Here is a 21,703-nt window from a genome sequence, read left to right as displayed (position 1 = left end):
GGACCAAACAGGAAGTGCATTGTGGGATCTTGGTCCCTGTATCTCACCGAAATCATAGGATAAGATCCAAGCACCTTATACACAGCATTCCCTCCATTTGTCTCATAGGCTATTTAAATGCACAACAATAGCAAAACAAAATTCATTGTGATTGCCAGCTTTGCGTAATCCATTTGGCACAAGAGCCGAGTCTCAAAGTTTGCAGAAAGGTTGGTGGGGACTCACAGCCCTTGAGAAACATGATTGCTACTGGACTATTCCATTTATTTTCATTTTCTCTCACTTCAACTCCCCCATGACATAAAATGTATTGTAATATAATCCAAGAAGCAAATGACAGAGCAAATGGAGCAATGTATAAATAAATAAGCAAACCAATGATCAAATCGTTGATGTTACATCTTAGTAACATGGTGTGTTTGTGTGTGTGTGTGTGTGCTAGTGCCTGGTGGCTCTCACAGTGTGGAGGAGCTCCGTCTGAAGTCCTGGAGGATGATGGAGGAGTAGGCAGAGCTCGGGGGGCTGCAGAGGGCCGACTCAGAGATGGGGGAGCCGGGAACCGACCCGGCAGAATGCACTGAGTCCCGAAAGGGGGAGGGGGGAGACAGAGCCAAGGAGTCCTCCAGGGTCAGCTTACTCTGAGCCAGCTCCTCTTCTCCCTCCTCCTCGTCATCCTCCTCTGTGTAGCTGTGTAGGAGGTCCAGTGCCTCACCCTCAGCCCCCTCCAGGGGTGAGATGAGGTCTTCCCCTCCAAAAGAAGCCCCAACTTGCAGGGGGCAGGAAAGCTGAGAGAAGGTGAAGCCTAGGGGTTGGTTGGTGGAGCTGGCCTGGGTGCCGGAGGCACCCATTGTGTCGTTAAATCCAGGGATATTGGAGCTGTGCGTGTCCACCATCACCCCCTGCAAGGGCTTGGTGGTTAAGTGAGAATAAGAGGGTGGCTCCTCCGAATCCTTCCCGTGGAGTGTTCCAGAGTGGGAGTGGGGGGCAATCCAAAGAGGGCGTGCTTCCTCATCCTCCTCCTCCGCCAGGTTGTACAGAGCCGTGGTGCCAGGGTGGGGGAAGTGGGGGTCTGTGCCAGGGCTGTGTTGTTGGTGGTGTGGGTCGCAGCTGTGGGGGTCGACGGGGGCATTAGTTAGGGGCCTGATGACCGCCATCTGATTCGAGCCGGCTTCCTGTTTCCTCACATGCACAGACAGTCTGTGCCACACATTCCCCCCCCTCTGAGGGTGTCTTGCACCTGGTTCAGACCATGACACAGACTTGCCATTAGAACTATGAACGAGATAAAGACTGCCGTTACTAACAGAGACAACCCGGGGGAAGGGTTAGTCAACAACAACACATAGCACAATAGGACAGAACAGCAGCATTTCAACATTTCTCTACGCATGTTAAAATACACTCAAGACATTTTAACAACATTATTAACAGGCAGCAGTGATGTGATTCATGTCTGAGCTCCAAGTGGGATTGCATTGACTAATCTTGGAATTTACAGTAACTAAATACTTTGTGATTCATAATTTCAAAATGTGCTGTTTGAACAGCATTATGAACCATAGATGGCTTAATTCAAAGTACTTTGAGCCATCCACCAAATGTAGACCTGTTTATCTAAAGTAAGTGTTTATCAAGCTGGGATGGGCAACATGCACTTGTAAAATGTTTCTGGTGCCTGTACTGTCTGACACAAGGAAATAACACGAGGCTTTAGCGCTGTGCATAGCAGGATAGGTTAGGTTTGTCTCTCTTATGTGATTAGTGAGGGAGACAAAGAGGGTTTCATGCTTCGAACTGGGATAAATGTGAGGATAATTCAGGATAAACCTAAATCACCTAGACCAGGGGTGTGTATATCTTCTTCCCTTGAAGGCTGCAGTGTCTACTGGCAGTCATGCATACCTTGTAATCGCCAACCAGTCTGGAGCTATGAAGAAAGATTAGTCGACCCTCCTCCTACTAACTACTGAGACATTATTTTCCAAAGACACTGCAGACCTCAAGGACAGGAGTTTGCCAAGCCCGTGTCTAAACATGAGCCGGTCAGTCAACCTCTGTCCATTGGAAGAGGTTAAGTGGGACATATTGGAGCACGGGTGAGAGACGACACTCAAAGACAACATTCTCTCATCCCCCATCTCAATCCTTACTTTAGACACTGTCAGTGTTCTTTGCTGTGGAACACCTATTAGGAATCCCGTTTAAATCTACACTTTAACCATCATACATGAAATATACGCTCCCATTATTCCGTGCTAATCTTGCAATCTGACTAGCTTTGAAGATATGATAAATTCTGAGGTAAATCAATATGTAGTATCTCAGGATTAAATCTGTGAATCTGATTATCTATCATATTGTGTTCTTGATTGGCTTATCTACCAAGGAAGTGTGTAGTCAAGCACAACTCATAATTCATCATATTTGGACAGAAAAAAAACTGTAGAATGACAGAATAGGGCATACACACTCTAATTTTATTGTAGTCACAAGACTACTTTTGGATCCAAACGAGTGTGCAGGCCCTATTCTATCCTTCTATATGCCCTCATCTCTAGACCCTGAGTTCTGAACATCACTGAAGGTTACTCACTTGGTGCTTCCGTTTTCGTTCTTCTTCCTACGGAACATGTTGAGAATGCTCTTGCTCTGCTGAGCCGCCTTGCCGTCTCCCACGTGCATCCTGACTACATCGGACGTGGTGAAGGCACTCCTCACGTTCCTCTCCGGCTTGGCGATGATGATGTACATCTTGGGCGAGAACATGCACCCCAGCGCCACGGTGACGCTCAGGCTCACGGAGAAGGATGTGGTGATGATCTTGTAGTTGGAGCCGAAGTAGATGGGCACGAAGGCCAACCAGATGATACAGGTGGTGTACATGGTGAAGGCGATGTACTTGGCCTCGTTGAAGTTGGCCGGGACGTTGCGCGTCTTGAAGGCGTAGTAGGTGCAGCTCATGATGAGCAGGCCATTGTAACCCAGCGGCGCCACCATTCCCACCGTGCTGGTGTTGCAGATGAGGTAGACCTCGCGGATGCTGGGGTAGTACTTGATGGGCATGGGCGGCTCCAGGATGATCAGGGTTATCTCCAAGATGAGCTGCAGGCTGATGAGGAAGAAGGAGATGACTACTTGGGCCCAGGCTGACATGAAGCGGGGCTTCTTGGTGCAAATCTTCTTCTTGCTGCCGGCCAGGATGCGCGCGATGCGGTTGGTTTTGGTGACCAGAGCGGAGTAGCACATGGCAGCCGAGAGGCCCACTAGGAGGCGCTGCAGGTAGCAGGAGGTCACGGTGGGATGGGCGATCAAGGTGAAGGGGCAGATGTATCCCAGTAAGACGCCCACCAGGATGATGTAACACAGCTCGCGGCTGGATGACTTGACTACGGGCGTGTCGCGGTACAACATGAAGATTAATGTTACCCAGAGGGTGACCAGGATGCCCACGCAGGACAAACACACCGCCACGATGGACTCCACATCTGACCAGTCCAGGTACTTCAGCGGTAGGGGCACACAACCTGCAGAGGACAGAAGAAATGAGAGATGCTATTGTTGCCTATATAATCATTGAAGCATGTCAATTGTGGAAAGGTAGGAAGGACTATAAATGGAGAAGTTGGGAACATGGGTGTACTGAAGAGAGGGAGAGTAGATGAAGGCAGAGGACTAGTGAACAGATTTAGAAATGTGGAAAGTCAAGAGGTACATAGGGAAGATCATAGCCCTTCAAAGATGGCCTAAAATTACTCAGGAACACACACATACACATGCTCCAAATCTGTCAGCATACTTATGCTGCAGTGTAAAGTGTCTCTGTGTGTGTCTGTTTCTGTGTGTGTGTGGCTGTCCATCATGTCGCATTGGTGGTGATTTGTCATCCGACACACACTTAGACTCGCAAGGGCTTAATGAGAGAAAAGTGACATCCCCAGACTCATCTTAAAACCCCTGAATTACACAGCACTCCTAGCTAATAGCATTACTGTCAGCGCCACCACAGGCAATGCCTGCCTACGTCTATGCCATCACAACCAGCATCACTTAGCCCTTATAAACCAAATCACATGTATAGATTTACTAGTTAGCTAACTTAATGCAAAATCTCATCTGGATATACAGTGCCCTCCACTAATACTGGCACCCTTGGTAAATATGAGCAAAACAGGCTGTGAAAAAAATCTTTATTGCTCATCCTCTTGGTCTTTCAAACAAAATATTCACAAAAATTGAACCTTTACTTGAAGTAAAATAATTTAAAGAAAAAATACATTCTTATCATAAAACAAATATGTTTCTCAACTATATGTGTGCCACAATTATTGGCACCCCTTCACTCAATACTTTGTGCAACTTCCCTTGGCCAAGATAACAGCTCTGAGTCTTCTCCTATAATGCGTAATGAGGTTGGAGAACACATGGCAAGGGATCTGAGACCATTCCTCCATACAGAATCTCTCCAGATCCTTCAGATTCCCAGGTCCATGCTTGTGGACTCTCCTCTTCAGCTCACCCCACAGGTTTTCTATGGGGTTTAGGCCAGGGGACTGGGATGGCCATGGCAAAACCTTGATTCTGTGATCAGGGAACCATTTTTGTGTTGATTTTGAGGTGTGCTTTGGTTCATTGTGCTGCTGGAAGATCCAACCACAGCCCAGTTTAAGCTTCTTAGCACAGGCAGTCAGGTTTTGATTTAATATCTGCTGGTACTTGATGGAGTCCATGATACCATGTATCCTAACAAGTTGCCCAGGGTCTTTGGAAGAAAAACAGCCCCACAACATCAAAGATCCACCACCAGACTTCACAGTGGGAATGAGGTACTTTTCTGCATGACTATCTTTCTGCCTACGCCAAACCCACCTCTGGTGTTTGTTTCCAAAAAGCTCTATTTTGGTCTCACCTGACCATAGAATCCAGTCCCATTGAAAGTTCCAGTAACATTTGGCAAACTGTAGGCACTTGAGTTCATTGTTTGATGACAGCAAATGTTTTTTATGGCAACCCTCCCAAACAACGTGTGGTTATGTAGGTGGCGTCTGATCGTAGTTTTGTAGACTTTCTGACCCCAAGACCCAACTAACGTCTGCAACTGTGATCCTTGATCCTTCTCCAGCTGTGATCCTTGTAGATTTTTTGGCCACTCAAACCATCCTCCTCACTGTGCGTGGGGTCAATATAGACACACGTCTTCTTCTAGGTACATTGTTAACCTCTTCAGTTGCTTTAAACTTCTTCATTATTGCCCTGATAATGGAAATGGGCATTTTCAACCATTGAGCTATTTTCTTATAGCCATTATAGCCAATAACCTTTTGCCTCACATCACTACTGTATTCTCGGGTCTTTCCCATAGTGATGGATGACTATGGGAACTTGGCCTGTGTGTCACCTCATATTTATACCCCAGTGAAACAGGAAGTCATGGCTCACCACTTAAGTGTTCCTAATCGCTCAGTTGAACTTGAAAACATAAAATATGAATGGCAATATACTTAAACTAGTTTTTACTCATGAGAATTTCTAGGGGTGCCAATAATTGTGGCACATATGTTTCAGAGAAAAATATTTATTTCTTTTCACTTAAAAAAATATAATAATTTTACTTCAATTAAACTTATGTTTTTTTGTGAATATTTTGAACAGACTCACTCTCTTCTCGCTCCTCAAGTGCACAACACCTTCCCTTCTCTGAACACTGGTGTAAAACTGTTTTCCCCAGTAACCTGGAATGACAGCGGTATTGATATTCCCAGACATGCATAGGGAATCATAGGAAAGAGTGGAATGGAATCACTGACAACAAACTGTTGGAAATCTATCAACGGGCTCTCAATGAGCTAATGTGATTTTTCACCTGAGGGAGAAGGAAGGAGAGCTCAACTCTGCTCGAACCGCTGTCCAGTATACTGCGCAGAGACGCAAGAGACTGAAATCCACTAAGTTTGCCCCATTAGTTTGCACTATATGGATCAACGTTTTTTCTGTTATCGAATCAACATTATACCAGCCCCTTTTCATTGCATCAAACCAAAGAAAATCTAACTTTGCAAGATTGACTCTGTGATTGTGTTGAAGGCAGACCCAGAGCAAAACAGAGTAGAATTCTATTGGCTGGGGTAGCCCATGAGCGGTTGTTCAATCACCCATGAGTGAATGCGCTTTTCAGATCAGATCGGCGCATGTTAATGTTTGTTGATATTATTTGCTAGTTAGCGAGTTATTAGTCTAATTATAGATCAGTATAGGTCAGCAATGTGGAGTTACTGCTTCCAACAAGAGCACAAAACGTGTAGGCTCCATTTCAAGCGGCCTTTGAAAAGCTTGTTTTAATTAAATGGGCAGTGTTGTATTTTGAGAAAGGATTGATTATGCAAATAAGCCAAAAGGCAGAGGGGGTAATAATAATACATTTCATTTTGTAAAGTGGTTTCTTGAACAACACGTATAGGCTACTGTAGGCTTTATCATGTAAATCAAAAGTTATTTCCATGTGCATGTTATGGGATTTGCTCCATTGGTTCTGTTGGTAGACTTACATTATGATCAGATAGCCACAATAGCCTATTGGCTACTGTCTAAAACTGTAAGGGTACAGCCTCAGTGTTCACTATAAATGTACGTTGGAAGCACAAATCACTCACAACATTCAAAGTTTCTGCTCACAAGACCTCCAATTTGCTCAGTGCACCAACACATTTGAAGGAACCTTGGTCAAGGCAACAATGAGAAAACAGGATGACAGTGGAGCGAGAGAGATGAGAAGAGAAGGGGAGGCACCCGAGAGGGGGAAGGTAAAGATAGAGAGACTGAAAGCAGATGAGAGAGCGGGAAGTGAGATGAAAGGAGAGTTGGGGAAGGCGGAGTCAGTGTTTTTTCTCTAGGATTTTTTTCAGCAGAGGTGGCAAAGGTAGCAGTGGGGAGGGGGATTTTTATTTTTATAGAACAACGGTAAGAAGGTCAGTTCTAGTGACTTTTAAAAATAAAATTATTCTCAAATGCATGAAAATGTTATGTTGACACCATCTGAAATATAACTGAACTGCACTGTAGGGAGTGTTGGTTGTGTGCTTGTGGCTATCATTTGCACCACTGCTCACTCTGTTTTGCTACAGATATATGTTGAAATGTTACTGGGTTAGGGTCAGATTTTGGCAATCAAGCTTTTTTTTCTACTTATCCAGAGTCAAATGAACAGTTTGAATGAAGTTGAAGGTCGTTTTGTGAGCCATTGCAAACTAGCATTAGCACAATGCCTGGAAGTCTATGGTACCATGCTAGCTGTCCCGTAGACTTTCAGTCATTGCGCTAATGCTAGTTAGCAACTTTGAATTATCCATGAGTTCATTTGACTCTGGCTAAGTAGAAAAAGGGCTTAATTTCTCAAATCTGGCACTATCCCTTTAAAAGTGGATCTTGGCAGAAATATCATATATATATATTTAAATGTATCATACTTTTTGGAGTGGCGGTAACGATTTAGGCCGCTCCTAAATTAATATAGAGGAACATAGTATAGTATAGTATAGTATAGTATACACATAGTATATGGCGCAGAGAGTCATGTCTTTTGGTGGCACAAAGAGAATAAAGGACCATAGAAATCAGAACATTAGCAAGGAATGGGGAAGAATAGACAGATATTTGCAGTCCCTTCACAGGGAGAACCAAGCAGGGAGCAGGTTGCAGAGTGTTGGGGACTGAGTTTACAAAAACACTTGGGCGAAAACTGTCAGTGTGTGATGGTGGATTGGGAGACTAGTGAGGTGGGTGTTGGAGGAGATGAGGGCAGGGGGGCAGACATGCAGGTTAGAGATGGTAGGATTAGAGGGAGTACGAGCTGGGGGAGCTACAGCCAGGTAGAGGCAGTAGTCAGTCATCATGGCACATAGATAGATTGTGTCCTGTTAGTAAGTTACCTTCCAGATCATCATCGGGCCACCAGCCCAGGTCACAGGCCTGACAGGTGAACTCATCCCGGAGGATCTCATTGTCCTTACAGGTGGTGCAGATCCAGCAGCAGCTCACTTCACCCTTCCTGATCACCTGATCACACAGAGGTCAGGGGTCAACACCAGAAGTCACAAGCTTACAGTCAAAACAATAACAAACCACAACCCCACACCCACACAGTACCAACCCCAATCAGATATAAAGACTGGTAATTAGCATCTAATATGGCTTTGATGGGGCATTTTTAGGCCCTTCGCTAAAATAAATTAGTCAATTCTGGTGCATATTATAAGAACCTATGGTGTAAAAGTTTTCCCTTAGTCGAGCACAAATGATATTCCAAAAGACAAGCTCCGTTGCATTTACATTATCCTGTTCCTAAAGTGGATGTTCTCAGCGTTGTTATATGCAAAACAGGGTGATGCACAGCACAGGGCAGTAAACAAAGTGTTAGAAGGCCCCGCTAAAGCAGACAGGAGAGTCTACATGCACCCTATGGGGGCTATTGGCCAGGCTGAATAATACTGGCTCTGGTTGGAGAGACTCAAGGTGTTTCCTCAAGATACTGAAGGCTCCACAACATTGTGTTAAAACACATTGAAAATCAACCCTTTTCAACCAAGGATGAAATCTGCACATACATTCCTGGACTAGGGATCAATTTACAGAGATAACTTAGTTCAAATTAAACAAAAGCATCAGAGTGGAAACACAGACAGAGCAGTTCTCTATGAAACTGGGTCCTGGGAATTCCTGATGGACTGGTACAGGACCTTTCCTAATCCAGCCTGGTCCAGCCTGGCTTAGACTGGTTTGGCCCAGTTGTGTCTGTACCTTGATCTGTCCCCTGGAGCAGGGCTCACTGCAGACGGAACGGACCATGTCGCTGTTGTTCATCCACAGCTTCCAGTCATCGATGTTCAGGATGCCCTCGTGCCACGAGCCCACCTGCTGGTAGTCATAGCTACCGTCACCCACACTCTGCAGGTTCATGATGTCATACCTGAGAGGGGGAGAGAAGATTTGGTGAAGGGGTGTGAGAGAGTTAAAGAGATAGGTGGGAGATGGATGGAGGGGGTAAAAGAGGGGGAGAGGAGATAGGTGGGAGATGGATGGAGGGGGTAAAAGGGGGAGAGGAGATGGGTGGAGGGGGTGAAAGAGGGGGAGAGGCAGATATAGATTATGGGAGAGAGAGAGTTAAAGAGATAGGTGGGAGATAGATGGAGGGGGTGAAAGAGGGGGAGAGGCACAGAGAGAGATTATGGGAGAGCGAGAGAAAAACAGAGCAAGGTCAAGAAATGGAGATAAAGGGAGAAAGAAAAAATAAATAAGAAGCAGTTATCTTAATGATAACAAGTCCCTTGCTTAGAGCAGACCCCTTTATCCAAAATTACTTTAACATCTTACATTCAATATAGTTAGACGTTTTTCATGTAAAGACACGAGTGCACAGAATCTAGATCTATTGTGATTGTGGTAGCATGTCTGAGTACTAGCCGTGACCTCTGGCTAAATAACAGGTGACTGGGGCTATTTTTCACCTGTCTGTCAGGGATAGATTTGATTTGTGACACTGAGAGGACTGACTGCACACGCTGTAAGTAGAAATGACTGCTGCAGCACACAGATGCATTTAATCTGTTCCAGTCGCAGCCCATTATGATTATGATTCCACATGCTCTGTGTGTGTGTGTGTGTGTGTGTGTGTGTGTGTGTGTGTGTGTGTGTGTGTGTGTGTGTGTGTGTGTGTGTGTGTGTGTGTGTGTGTGTGTGTGTGTGTGTGTGTGTGTGTGTGTGTGTGTGTGTGTGTGTGTGTGTGTGTGTGTGTGTGTGTGTGTGTGTGTGTGTCCATGTACAGTATGTGTATGTATGCCCATGCATGTGTGTTCATAGTCATTTCACACAAAATCTGCTCTGTAAAAACAGAGTCGCACACTTCATATCTACAGTGCCTTGTGAAAGTATTCATCCCACTTGGCGTTTTTCCTATTTTGTTGCATTACAACCTGTAATTTAAATGTATTTTTATTTGAATTTCATGTAATGGACATACACAAAATACTCCAAATTGGTGAAGTGAATTGAAAATAATAACTTTAAAATGTTCATTAAAAAAACTGGAAAAGTGGTGAGTAAATATGTATTCACCCCCTTTGCAATGAAGCCTCTAAATAAGATATGGTGCAACCAATTACCTTCATTAGTCACATAATTAGTTAAATAAAGTCAACCTGTGTGCAATCTAAGTGTCACATGATCTGTCACATGATCTCAGTATATATACACCTTTTCTGAAAGGCCCCAAAGTCTGCAACACCACTAAGCAAGGGGCACCACCAAGCAAGTGACTACACCAAGCAAGCGGCACCATGAAGACCAAGGAGCTCTCCAAACAGGTCAGGGACAAAGTTGTGGAGAAGTACAGATCAGGGTTGGGTTATAAAAAAATATCAGACACTTTCAACATACCACAGAGCACCATTAAATTCATTATTTAAAAAAATTGAAAGAATATGGCACCACAACAAACCTGCCAAGAGAGGGCTGCCCACCAGAACTCATGGACCAGGCAAGGAGGGCATTAACCAGAGAGGCAACAAAGAGACCAAAGATAACCCCGAAGGAGCTGCAAAGCTCCACAGCAGAGATTGGAGTATCTGTCCAGAGGACCACTTTAAGCCGCACACTCCACAGAGCTGGGCTATACGGAAAAGTGACCAGAAAAAATCAATTTCCTAAAGAAGAAAATAAGTAAACATGTTTGGTGTTCGCCAAAAGGCATGTGGGAGACTCTCCCATACCTGGGGAAGAGGTACTCTGGTCAGATGAGACTAAAATGTTGTTTTTAGGCCATCAAGGAAAACCCTATGTCTGGCACAAACCCAACACCTCTCATCACCCGAGAACACCATCCCCACAGTGAAGCTTGGTGGTGGCAGCATCATGCTGTGGGTAAGTTTTCATCTGCAGGGACTGGAAACCTGGTCAGAATTGAAGGAATAATGGATGGAGCTAAATACAGGGAAATTTTTGAGGGAAACTTGTTTCAGTCTTCCAGAGATTTGAGACTGGCATGGAGGTTCACTTTCCAGCAGGACAATGGCCCTAAGCATACTGCTAAAGCAACACTTGAGTGGTTTAAGGGGAAACATTTAAATGTCTTGGAATTGTCTAGTCAAAGCCCAGACCTCAATCCAATTGAGAATCTGTGGTAAGACTTAAAGATTGCTGTACACTAGCAAAACCCACACAAAATGAAGGAGCTGGAGTAGTTTTGCCTTGAAGAATGGGCAAAAATCTCAGTGGCTAGATGTACCAAGCTTATAGAGACATACCAAGAGACTTGCAGCTGTAATTGCTGCAAAAGGTGGCTCTACAAATTATTGACTGGGGGGTAGAATAGTGATGCACACTCAAGTTTTCAGTTATTTTGTCTTATTTCTTGTTTGTGTCACAATAAAAAATATTTTGCATTAAATGATACACACCACCCAAAAATCAATTTTAATTCCAGGTTCTAAGGCAACAAAATAGGAAAAATGCCAAGGGGGGTGAATACTTTCGTAAGCCACTGTATAACCTCCCAGTCATTTTTGGGTAAAAAAAACATTTGTTTTTATAGCTTCCAGTTTATTCTCCGTTAGTCAGCACCTCTTCACTAAATAATTTTCTCTGGGTGTGTGCCAGCTCACCAACAATTCTCCATCTCAACATTCTGCCCCCTCCCCGTCTCGCTCCTCACCTGCCAGGAGTGTCCCCGTTCTCGTCGAAGTACACATCCTCCCCTGACACCCCTCTGAAGGTGGTCTTGAGCAGGTACTCCAGCAGCTTGCTGCCGTCAATGGGGTCCATGGCCTCACACAGGCCTGGCTGGCCAGGGCACAGCTCACTGTGCATGTCATGGAGGCCGTGGGCCATGGCATAGATAGCATTGATGACGAAGCCCATCTTACTGTCCTGGACGTAGTTCTCATGAAGACTCTCATTGCCTGGGGATTAGTGGGAAATTACCAGAATGTCAAAATGGTGGTTTGGAATTGGTTGATGTTGTTTTTCTAAGGACTGTGGCCGTTTTGTTTGTTTGTGCTGGATTCACAGTGCCATATCAATGTGTAAATGTAGGCACACATAATATTGTACGGCAAGAGAATTGTACAACTTCCTTCTCACTCAACCGATAAACAACTGAGTTTGGAACTATAATTTGATTTAAAAAATACAACAAAACATCTCTCTTTTGCAGCACAAAATAACTGGCACACACTATACAGTAGATCACAATAAGGTGTCCAGAAGCTTATTAATTTTTCCCCAAAAGGATACAGAAGATGGAGGAATCTTGAGGAAGCAACAGTAAAGTCTGTGGACACCTTATTGTGTAACAAGCATTTTTGGTTAGTCAGCTGAAAGCATTGTCAAGCACAGGGAATAAGGTAACCATAGCACTAATAGGGACATTTAAAAAAATAGATATTCATTCACCCTTCTATCATACCGTACCTGAGGTGCCACTCCATATTTGTGTTCTTCTTATAACGGCTTAAATCTCATACATTATCTCTCCTTCTTTTCCCATTGTTTCTCAATACATTCAGAAAAAGGCCGTCTTTTGTCTGTGGTGATCATGCAGAAAGTCAGCAGAGGGGATAATCTACAGTGGTTTGCGAAAGCATTCACCCCCCTTGGCATTTTTCCTATTTTGTTGCATTACAACATGAAATTAAAATTGACATTTGGGGGGTTTGTATGATTTGATTTAGACAACATGCCTACCACTTTGATGATGCAAAATATTTTTGAGGATGAAACAAACAAGAACTAAGACAAAAAAACAGAACTTGAGCGTGCATAACTATTCACCCCCCCAAAGGCAAAACTTTGTAGAGCCACCTTTTGCAGTTTCAAATTACAGCTGCAAATCTCTTGGGTTATGTCTCTATAAACTTGGCACATCTAGCCCATTCTTCAAGGCAACACTGCTCCAGCTCCTTCAAGTTGGCTTGGTTCTGCTTGTGTACAGCGACCTTTAAGTCATACAACAGATTCTCAATTGGATTGAGGTCTGGGCTTTGACTAGGCCATTCCAAGACATTATAAATGTTTCCCCTTAAACCACTCGAGTATTGCTTTAGCAGTATGCTTAGGGTCATTGTCCTGCTGGAAGGTGAACCTCTGTCCCAGTGTCAAAGACTGAAACAGGTTTCCCTCAAGAATTTCCCTGTATTTAGTGCAATCCATTATTCCTTCAATTTTGACCAGTTTTCCAGTCCCAGCTGATGAAAAACATCCCCATGCTGCCACCACCATGCTTCACTGTGGGGATGGTGTTGTCATGACTGTCCTGACCAGGTCAGGTTACAGGAGACCACAACCCTACAGATGATCTCTCAACCCCAACAGAGGAGGAGAGATCTAGGGGTCTGAAGATGGGGGGGGGGGGGGGGGGGGTTATGACCCCTCACGCACCTGGTAAATCTCAGGCCACAGACAAATTCCTTTGTCCTGTTACTATGGAGAACCAGCCTCAGAACATTAAACATGAAATAAAGGGATATTGGAACAATGGTTTCCGTCAGCCACAATGGTGGTCATGACGATAGATGGAATATGAAAATGTATGTAATTTTGGTTTTGTTATTAAAGGTTAATAGATGACGGTATTACGAAAACATTGTAATGTGAAGAGTTTTCCTATTATATGTTTGATGTTTATACATTGTAAATTGTATGGAAAATATCCAAATCAAAGAGAATGTTTTGGGGAAGATTAAATGTTAAGTTAGTTGTATAAATTGGATTCGAATCAAATCTAGACCTTGCCTCATTAATTTGGTACGCCCAGAGAATTGCCCTAAAGGCGGTTACGCCCACTTCTGACCCAAGGGTATAAAACCTGTGAGTATAGAATTTACAACAAGACTACGTGACCCCAGCTGCAGCAAGGTCTAAAAAGTAAACGAACCCAGAACGCAACGCAAGTATGAGGACAAAGTCATCCTTTTCTACCCAAGCTACGGATGAGTAGCTATGTCTAAGCGGGTGAATTCAAGTCGAACCACCTAGCCTCCATCTCCCATCGTGGTATCTAAAGGGTTTCATTCCTATGCTGTGAGCTCTGAGCTACAGAGCTGTCTGTCCTCAGAAGACCCCTTCCAGAGCAAAGGGTGAGGGAACAGACTCCTAAGCCAAAAAGGACACTGACATCGGGAGGACTCTCAGAAAGGTGCGCCGGAGTAGTGCGTCATCGAACAGCGGAAGGCCTACGCAGAGAATTCTCGGAGATCATCCCCACGTAATTACATCATTATATTCTGACCCATAAGAGCGGCAGTTTGGGGCCGGGTTAGGGTTAGAATAGCATAGCTGACAAATTCACCCAAATGTATATTTCTCTTGTGTACTTTCTTTTTTCTCTCTCTATTGAAATCCCCATCGTGGGTAACACGCGCCATAGTGTGTTGGCCCATAATACTAAGTTCTGATCAATAGCCTATAATGTGTTTTGTCTATGTGTATCTTTTATCATCATTTTAGCTATTTAGTAAATAAATATTCAACTAAGATTGGTGTGGTACGAATTCATTGGTGAGACCCGGGTCTGTGCAGATTCACGGGCTATACGACGTTCAGAACGAGATTGGTAGAGGCAACTGGTTAATTAGCGGCTGTTGTAAAATCGATATTCTTTGGGTTAATTTGGGAAATAGAAACCCTATAGAAACTAGTTTTCCCATGGTGCCCCAGGTCAATGAGCTAATAATTGCTTGATTCAGATAATCACACAATTAGAAACTTTAATCATTCGATGAACAACAGTCGTCACATTAAATAATACAACGTCACGACAGTGTTCTCGGGGTGATGAGAGGTGTTGGGTTTGCGCCAGATATAAGGTTTTCCTTGATGGCCAAAAAACTACATTTTTGTCTCATCTGACCAGAGTACCTTCTTCCATATGTTTGGGGAGGCTCCCATATGCCTTTTGGCGAACACCAATTGTGTTTGCTTATTTATTTAAGAAATTGCTTTTTTTGGACACTCTTCACTAAAGCCCAGCTCTGTGGAGTGTACGGTCCTGTGTAGCTCAGTTGGTAGAGCATGGCGCTTGTAACGCCAGGGTAGTGGGTTCGATCCCCGGGACCACCCATACGTAGAATGTATACACACATGACTGTAAGTCGCTTTGGATAAAAGCGTCTGCTAAATGGCATATATTATTATATTAAAGTGGTCCTATGGACAGATACTCCAATCTCCGCTGTGGAGCTTTGCAGCTCCTTCAGGGTTATCTTTGGTCTCTTTGTTGCCTCTCTGATTAATGGCCTCCTTGCCTGGTCCGTGAGTTTTGGTGGGCGGCCCTCTCTTGGCAGGTTTTTTATGGTGCCATATTCTTTCCATTTTTTAATAAGGGATTTAATGGTGCTCCGTGGGATGTTCAAAGTTTCTGATATTTTTTATAACCCAACCCTGATCTGTACTTCTCCACAACATTGCCACAACCTGTTTGGACAGCACCTTGGTCTTTATGGTGCCGCTTGCTTGGTGATGTCCCTTGCTTAGTGGTGTTGCAGACTCTGGGGCCTTTCAGAACAGGTGTATATACACTGAGATCATGTGACAGATCATGTGACACTTAGATTGCACACAGGTGGACTTTTAACAGGTGGACTTTTAACTAATTATGTGACTTCTGAACGTAATTGGTTGCAACAGATCTTATTTAGAGGCTTCATAGCAAAGGGGGTGAATACATATGCACGCACCACTTCTATGTTTTGTATTTTTTAGAATTTTTTGAAACAAGTTATTTTTCTCCTTTCACTTCATCAATTTGGACTATTGTGTGTTTGTCCATTACATGAAATCCAAATAAAAATCAATGTAAAATACAGATTGTAATGGAACAAAATAGGAAAAACGCCAAGTGGGATGAATACTTTTGCAAGGCACCGTATATAGAACACATCTCTCTCATACAGTGGTGTTCTACTGAATAGGGTGTTTCAGTGACTCATTCTTCCTTGTTCTCTCTTCACATTGCAGTACTTTTTTTTTAACAACCCAAGAGTTTCTGCATTAGAGTTTGACTGATTTGACCCTACCCCAGGCTTTCTCTGAGCACAGCAGCCAATTTGGAGTATTCTATTTATTTCACTGGTCTAGTGGTAGTACAACATGCCAACATAATCCTCAGAGCTAGCACCAGTCAAACTCTACAAGTCTTGCCAAAGTGAAGTGCTTATACAGTACAGTGCAGGTGCAGGTAAAGTCAGCATCTCTTTCATCTCGAAATATACACTTACCACCTTGGAGATCTTTAAGAAGAGAAAATAACATAATAACATAAATTATAGCTACATTACACTGCTCTGCAATTTTGTCATGTTTTGAATGTTTGGATCAAGCTATTTTGGTTTACTTATGTCTTAAGATAGTGAGGTATTACACAGTAGTACATGTATAATACCTTCATGTTGAGGTGAATACACTCACAATAACATCAATACTTAAAATAGTTTTTTCTTACTAAATGTTTGAACGCATGCCTATCAAGCATCATTTCAGGTGTTAAATGTAATCACTATGTTAATCATTGGCGGGGCAACAACTCAATTTACCTAGATCACCTTTTGTTCGTAAGCAGAGAGAGTATTTGGAAAGGAAAAAAGGGAGACAATACATTATCATACAATAATTGCTAGCCTATGTTCAAAACAATAAGATGAACTATTCATTTGTCCTCATTTGTCTTATCATGTATTATTACAATAGAAAATACTGTATGATCGTTATCTGATGATGGTATATATATCTTCTTCCCATTGCTTTTGTTGATTCCCAACCTAACCCCTGCTCAGTCCTCATGCCTCTGGGTAGCCTAGTGTAGTTTATTAGTCGTTCTCACCGGAGCAGACTTTCTTGTATTTCTTAATCTCCTGTTGATGTCCGGGCAGCCGGCACTGGAAGCGGTACTGCCAGAACTCTGGGAACCACGGGTTCCGTGTGTTGGTGTCCAAACGCAGCTTCAGGAAGTAGTCATCAAATGACTTTACTTCCTCTGACTGCAGCTTCATGGTGATCCCACCTTCTGCTTCCTGTTCGTACCCCTCCACCACCTCATCTCGATCTGCCCATCCATCACTAGAGAGAGAGAGAGAGAGAGAAAATACTGAGCACACAGATAATGAACCGTATTTGTATTGGGAGGTTGATCAAAACAAGAGCAAGTTCATTCTGAAGAAAAAAAAACGTTCATTACAATGGAAAAACAAAATGATTGACTAAATCATTGTCTGTGTTACATTTCCCCATTAACTCATGAGCAGGAGTTCAGACATTCATCCAGTGACACTTGGGCGTTCTGCCAGCCGTGGCAATAGTGTTAGTGCATTCTAGCTGCACACTGATCTGATAGAACTGTTGGGAGATGGGAGGTAACCTGTATCCAACCAACAAGGATGTCAGTCAGTTAGAATAGTCTCACTGTCTTGTTACCCTCATTGACAGCGTTCATTCAGACCAGGCCACACGAAGAGAGAAGGGGACAAAAGAGTAGCAGAACATAGTTCTTTTTTTTTGCTTAGTTTATTTGATCATTTAAAACAAGGTACACATACAAAATTCTGCACTTTATTAAGAATTGTCTATGGTAAACACAAACACGTATTTGACTTATTTCTATTGTGGTCCTATGTCCTATCCTTCCCAACAATCAAATCCCACTGCAAAGGTCTGCTCCTTTGCTCATCAAGGTAATAGGCAGTGGCCTTTAAGTCTACCATAGTTTTTATGGTATCTATAGGGATCTTTAGCCCCTTAGCGTGAGCTCTGTGACCACTGAATGTTCCCAAGGTCTGTCTCCACTACTATCTCCATCTCTATGTGGATCCGTGGATGCTAGTGGGAGGAGCTATAGGAGGAAGGTTTCATTTATTCCATTCCAGCCACTACAATGAGCCCGTCCTCCTATACCTCTTCCCATGGCTTCCGTCTTCATTTTCAACTCTACTTACAGTCCACCAATCGCCTTGTTGGTTTTCCTTCCCATCTGTGTCAGAATCCCCATTAAACTAAGCTCATTTAGACATGCATTTGAAGCCTGGAGACCCTTAGAGGGATGAACAAGAAAGACTAGAGACAGAGACAAAGAAAATAAACAGCAGCCTTGAATATCTGTACAGTTGACAGCTACCCTCCAATTAGAGCGTAAGTGAGCCAGTAGCCAATTACCAGGCGCAGAAGGGATATTCTGATGGGCAAGAGCATATGTGAGGGTGTGTGTGTGTGTGTGCAACCTAGTCTCAGAGCATTTCATATTATTATGTAAGTAAATCCGAGACCCTCCATTTAGTATCAATTACATTTAGTATGGTATGTATTAAGTTGTGGATTTCCATCATCCGTTTCATATGATATGTTACAAATTACAATGGCTAACGTTAGCCAGGTTAGGGTTAAGGTTAGTGTTAAGTTTAGGAGTTAGGTTAAAGGGTTAGAGGAAGGGTTAGTTAACATGCAAAGTAGTTGCAAAGTAGCAAAAAAAGTAGTAAGTTGTTTAAATTCTAAATTTGTCCATGATGAGATTCAGACTTGCAAACTTTGGGTTGCTACACTCTAAAAATAAAAAGTATCCTTTAGTGGTCCTTCACATTGAAACTTCACATTAAGTTATTTTGGGGTTAATTTTTTTAATTACCCCCCCCCTCCCCTATTATTATTATTATTATTAATAATAATATTTTTTATATAAAAGGTCAAATTATTATTTTATTTTTTAATTAATTTTTTTCAATGTTGCTTTAGTTTTAGTTGGGCAGTTAGGTTCCTGCAAGAACCCCCACCAACTAAGGAAGTTCCTCGATTAACCCCGCCTCCTACGGGGTTCTTGGAAGTACCTTTAGGGGGCAATTTTCAGTGCCAAGAACCTTAAGGTTTTCAAAGAACTTTGAGGATCTTCGAAAAACCGTTGTTGAACTCCTCATTTTTAGAGTGTAGCCGTTTGCCTGAAGTAACAATCTGTCTTATGTACCCATACCAAACGAAACGTATCATACTAAATGGAGCCTTCGGGAATACGCACAGAATAATACGAAATGCTCTGAGACCAGGTTGGTGTGTGTTATGTTCTGCCATTTTAAAAGAGGTCTGAGATAAACTGTGAAATCCAAGGGATATGAAGCATATAAAGAGTGATGTAGTGGACTGCTTGAACATTTTTAAGTGTTTTTTTTTTAGCACAGGAAAATGTTTCCCTGCTTTCTCGAGCGCAGTTAAGGTGATGCCACTAAATAATCCTCCACTGACACACCTCTGAATTCTGGGTGTTTGTTTTTAAAGTTTTTTTTTAGAAAGGTTAGCCAAACAGAATCATAACTTCCTCTGCCATAATTGAGTTTAGGCCAGAGACATGCATCTGATTTGTCACAGTCACATTTGCCTCTGAGGCTGTGTGGGTGTGTGCACTCGATGTGCATTTATGCTCAAATCCCAAACCACTGTCACTCTTCGACCCATCAAATATTCACAATCACAACAACATAATTATTGTTCCCTGCGCCCGCCCTCCCCCTCCCTCCCTATCACTAGTCTAGTCCATTCCCTGACCCAAGGTAGCTGACTGCATTTGATGTTCTAAATTTGATACAGTGTTATATACGGACCTCCAATATTTGTCCCCATAGACGTGGAGAACTGCAACAGCAGGCTATGGCAGAGAGAGAGAGATTGGGTTTGGTGTGTGTGTGTGTGGAACATTTATTTAACATCTCAATGAATAATTTATGAGTTGTTGCCAAGGTAGACATGCATCGCTGTTTTCACATCGGAGTTTGTGATAAAGAAAAAATGACACTCTCTCCCTCTCTCTTCATGCTGTCGCTGGATCCTGCTGTGCTATATCTACTTAGTTTAAATATCTCATCAAAACAGTCAAACCAAGGGAGGCCAAATTTGATTGAATTCATACCTAGCTAAGTTTCATGAGTTCATGTATCATGAATACTGTTAATGGTATTTCTATCCAATATTCATGAAAACACAGACCCACCACAGCTATACTAATACTATCAAACACATACAATTGCTGTCTTATATGGAAAAGAATGATGAACATTTCATAAGAATCTTGTATGGCAGGAGAAGATGGTTTGTACAAAAATCTAATAAGTAAGTATCTGGTAAGATTTTGTGTTTTGCTTTATATTTTAGTGAGGTATTTGTGGTAACTTCAATCGAATACATGTTTGTGGTAATTTTCCTACATAAACTCAGCAAAAAAGTAAACTTCCTCTCACTGTCAACTGCGTTTATTTTCAGCAAACTTAACATGTGTAAATATTTGTATGAACAAAACAAGATTCAACAACTGAGAAATTGAACAAGTTCCACAGACATGTGGACAGACATGTGATTAACAGAAATGGAATAATGGGGGGTCAAAAGTAAAAGTCAATATATGGTGAGTCCATAGAGCTGCATTAAGTACTGCAGTGCATCTCCTCATGGACAGCACCAGATTTGGCAGTTCATGCTGTGAGATGTTTTTTTTAACCTTTATTTAACTAGGCAAGTCAGTTGAGAACAAATTATTATTTTCAATAACGGCCTAGGAACAGTGGGTTAACTGCCTTGTTCAGGGGCAGAACAACAGATTTTTATCTTGTCAGCTCGGGGATTCGATCTTGCAACCTTTCGATAACTAGTCCAATGCTCTAACCACTAGGCTACCTGCCGCCCCACATGTTACCCCACTCTTCCACCAAGGCACCTGCAAGTTCCCGGACATTTCTGGGGGGAATGGCCCTAGCCCTCACCTTCCAATCCAACAGGTCCCAGACGTGCTCAATGGGATTGAGATCCGGGCTCTTTGCTGGCCATGACAGAACACTGACAGGAAATCCCGCACAGAACGAGCAGTATGACTGGTGGCATTATCATGCTGGAGGGTCATGTCAGGATGAGCCTGCAGGAAGGGGGAGGAGGGAGGAGGATGTCTTCCCTGTAACGCACAGCGCTGAGATTGCCTGCAATGACAACAAGCTCAGTTCGATGATGCTGTGACACACCGCCCCAGACTATGACGGACCCTCCACTTTTTTCCAGTCCTGTCTGGTCCAGCGACGGTGGGTTTGTCCCCATAGGCGACGTTGTTGCTGGTGATGTCTGGTGAGGACCTGCCTTACAACAGGCTTACAAGCCCTAAGTCCAGCCTTTCTCAGCATATTGCGGACAGTCTGAGCACTGATGGAGGGATTGTGCGTTCCTCGTGTAACTCGGGCAGTTGTTGTTGCCATCCTGTACCTGTGTGATGTTCGGATGTACCGATCCTGTGCAGGTGTTGTTACACGTGGTCTGTCACTGCGAGGATGATCAGCTGTTCGTCCTCCCTGTAGCGATGTCTCCCTGTAGCGATGTAGGCGTCTCACAGTACGGACGTTGCAATTTATTGCCCTGGCCACATCTGCAGTCCTCATGCCTCCTTGCAGCATGCCTAAGGGACATACACACAGATGAGCAGGGACCCTGGGCATCTTTCTTTTGGTGTTTTTCAGAGTCAGTAGAAAAGCTTCTTTAGTGGCCTAAGTTTTCATAACTGTGACCTTAATTGCCTACCGTCTGTAAGCTGTTAGTGTCTTAACAACCATTCCACAGGTGTATGTTCATTAATTGAAAAAGCATGGGAAACAGTGCTTAAATCCTTTCCAATGAAGATATGTGAAGTTATTTGGATTTTTACGAATTATCTTTG

The 21,703-nt window shown here is 43.2% G+C and overlaps 1 protein-coding gene across 3 annotated transcripts in view; it reads right to left on the bottom strand.

The window, feature by feature from the left end:
- Window positions 1-133: 133 nt before the first annotated feature.
- Window positions 134-21,703, bottom strand: part of grm1a (glutamate receptor, metabotropic 1a) — a 55,784-nt gene continuing 34,214 nt past the window's right edge. Inside the window, exons 4-10 of one of the 3 annotated variants that reach the window (XM_046292146.1) lie at window positions 16,862-17,097; window positions 16,575-16,583; window positions 11,699-11,945; window positions 8,791-8,959; window positions 7,923-8,049; window positions 2,594-3,524; window positions 134-1,272 (exon numbers count right to left, since the gene is read on the bottom strand). In XM_046292146.1, coding sequence (XP_046148102.1) covers window positions 456-1,272; window positions 2,594-3,524; window positions 7,923-8,049; window positions 8,791-8,959; window positions 11,699-11,945; window positions 16,575-16,583; window positions 16,862-17,097 — 2,536 coding nt within the window. In that variant the 3' untranslated portion in view covers window positions 134-455. The remainder of the gene's footprint in view (window positions 1,273-2,593; window positions 3,525-7,922; window positions 8,050-8,790; window positions 8,960-11,698; window positions 11,946-16,574; window positions 16,584-16,861; window positions 17,098-21,703) is intronic. The other 2 variants (XM_046292148.1, XM_046292147.1) reach the window with 2 other exon arrangements.

This window comes from Oncorhynchus gorbuscha, linkage group LG12 (assembly GCF_021184085.1).
Source record: "Oncorhynchus gorbuscha isolate QuinsamMale2020 ecotype Even-year linkage group LG12, OgorEven_v1.0, whole genome shotgun sequence".
Lineage (NCBI taxonomy): Eukaryota > Metazoa > Chordata > Actinopteri > Salmoniformes > Salmonidae > Oncorhynchus > Oncorhynchus gorbuscha.
Note: the sequence above shows the minus strand (reverse complement) of the source record. Positions and strands in the feature narration are given on the sequence as shown.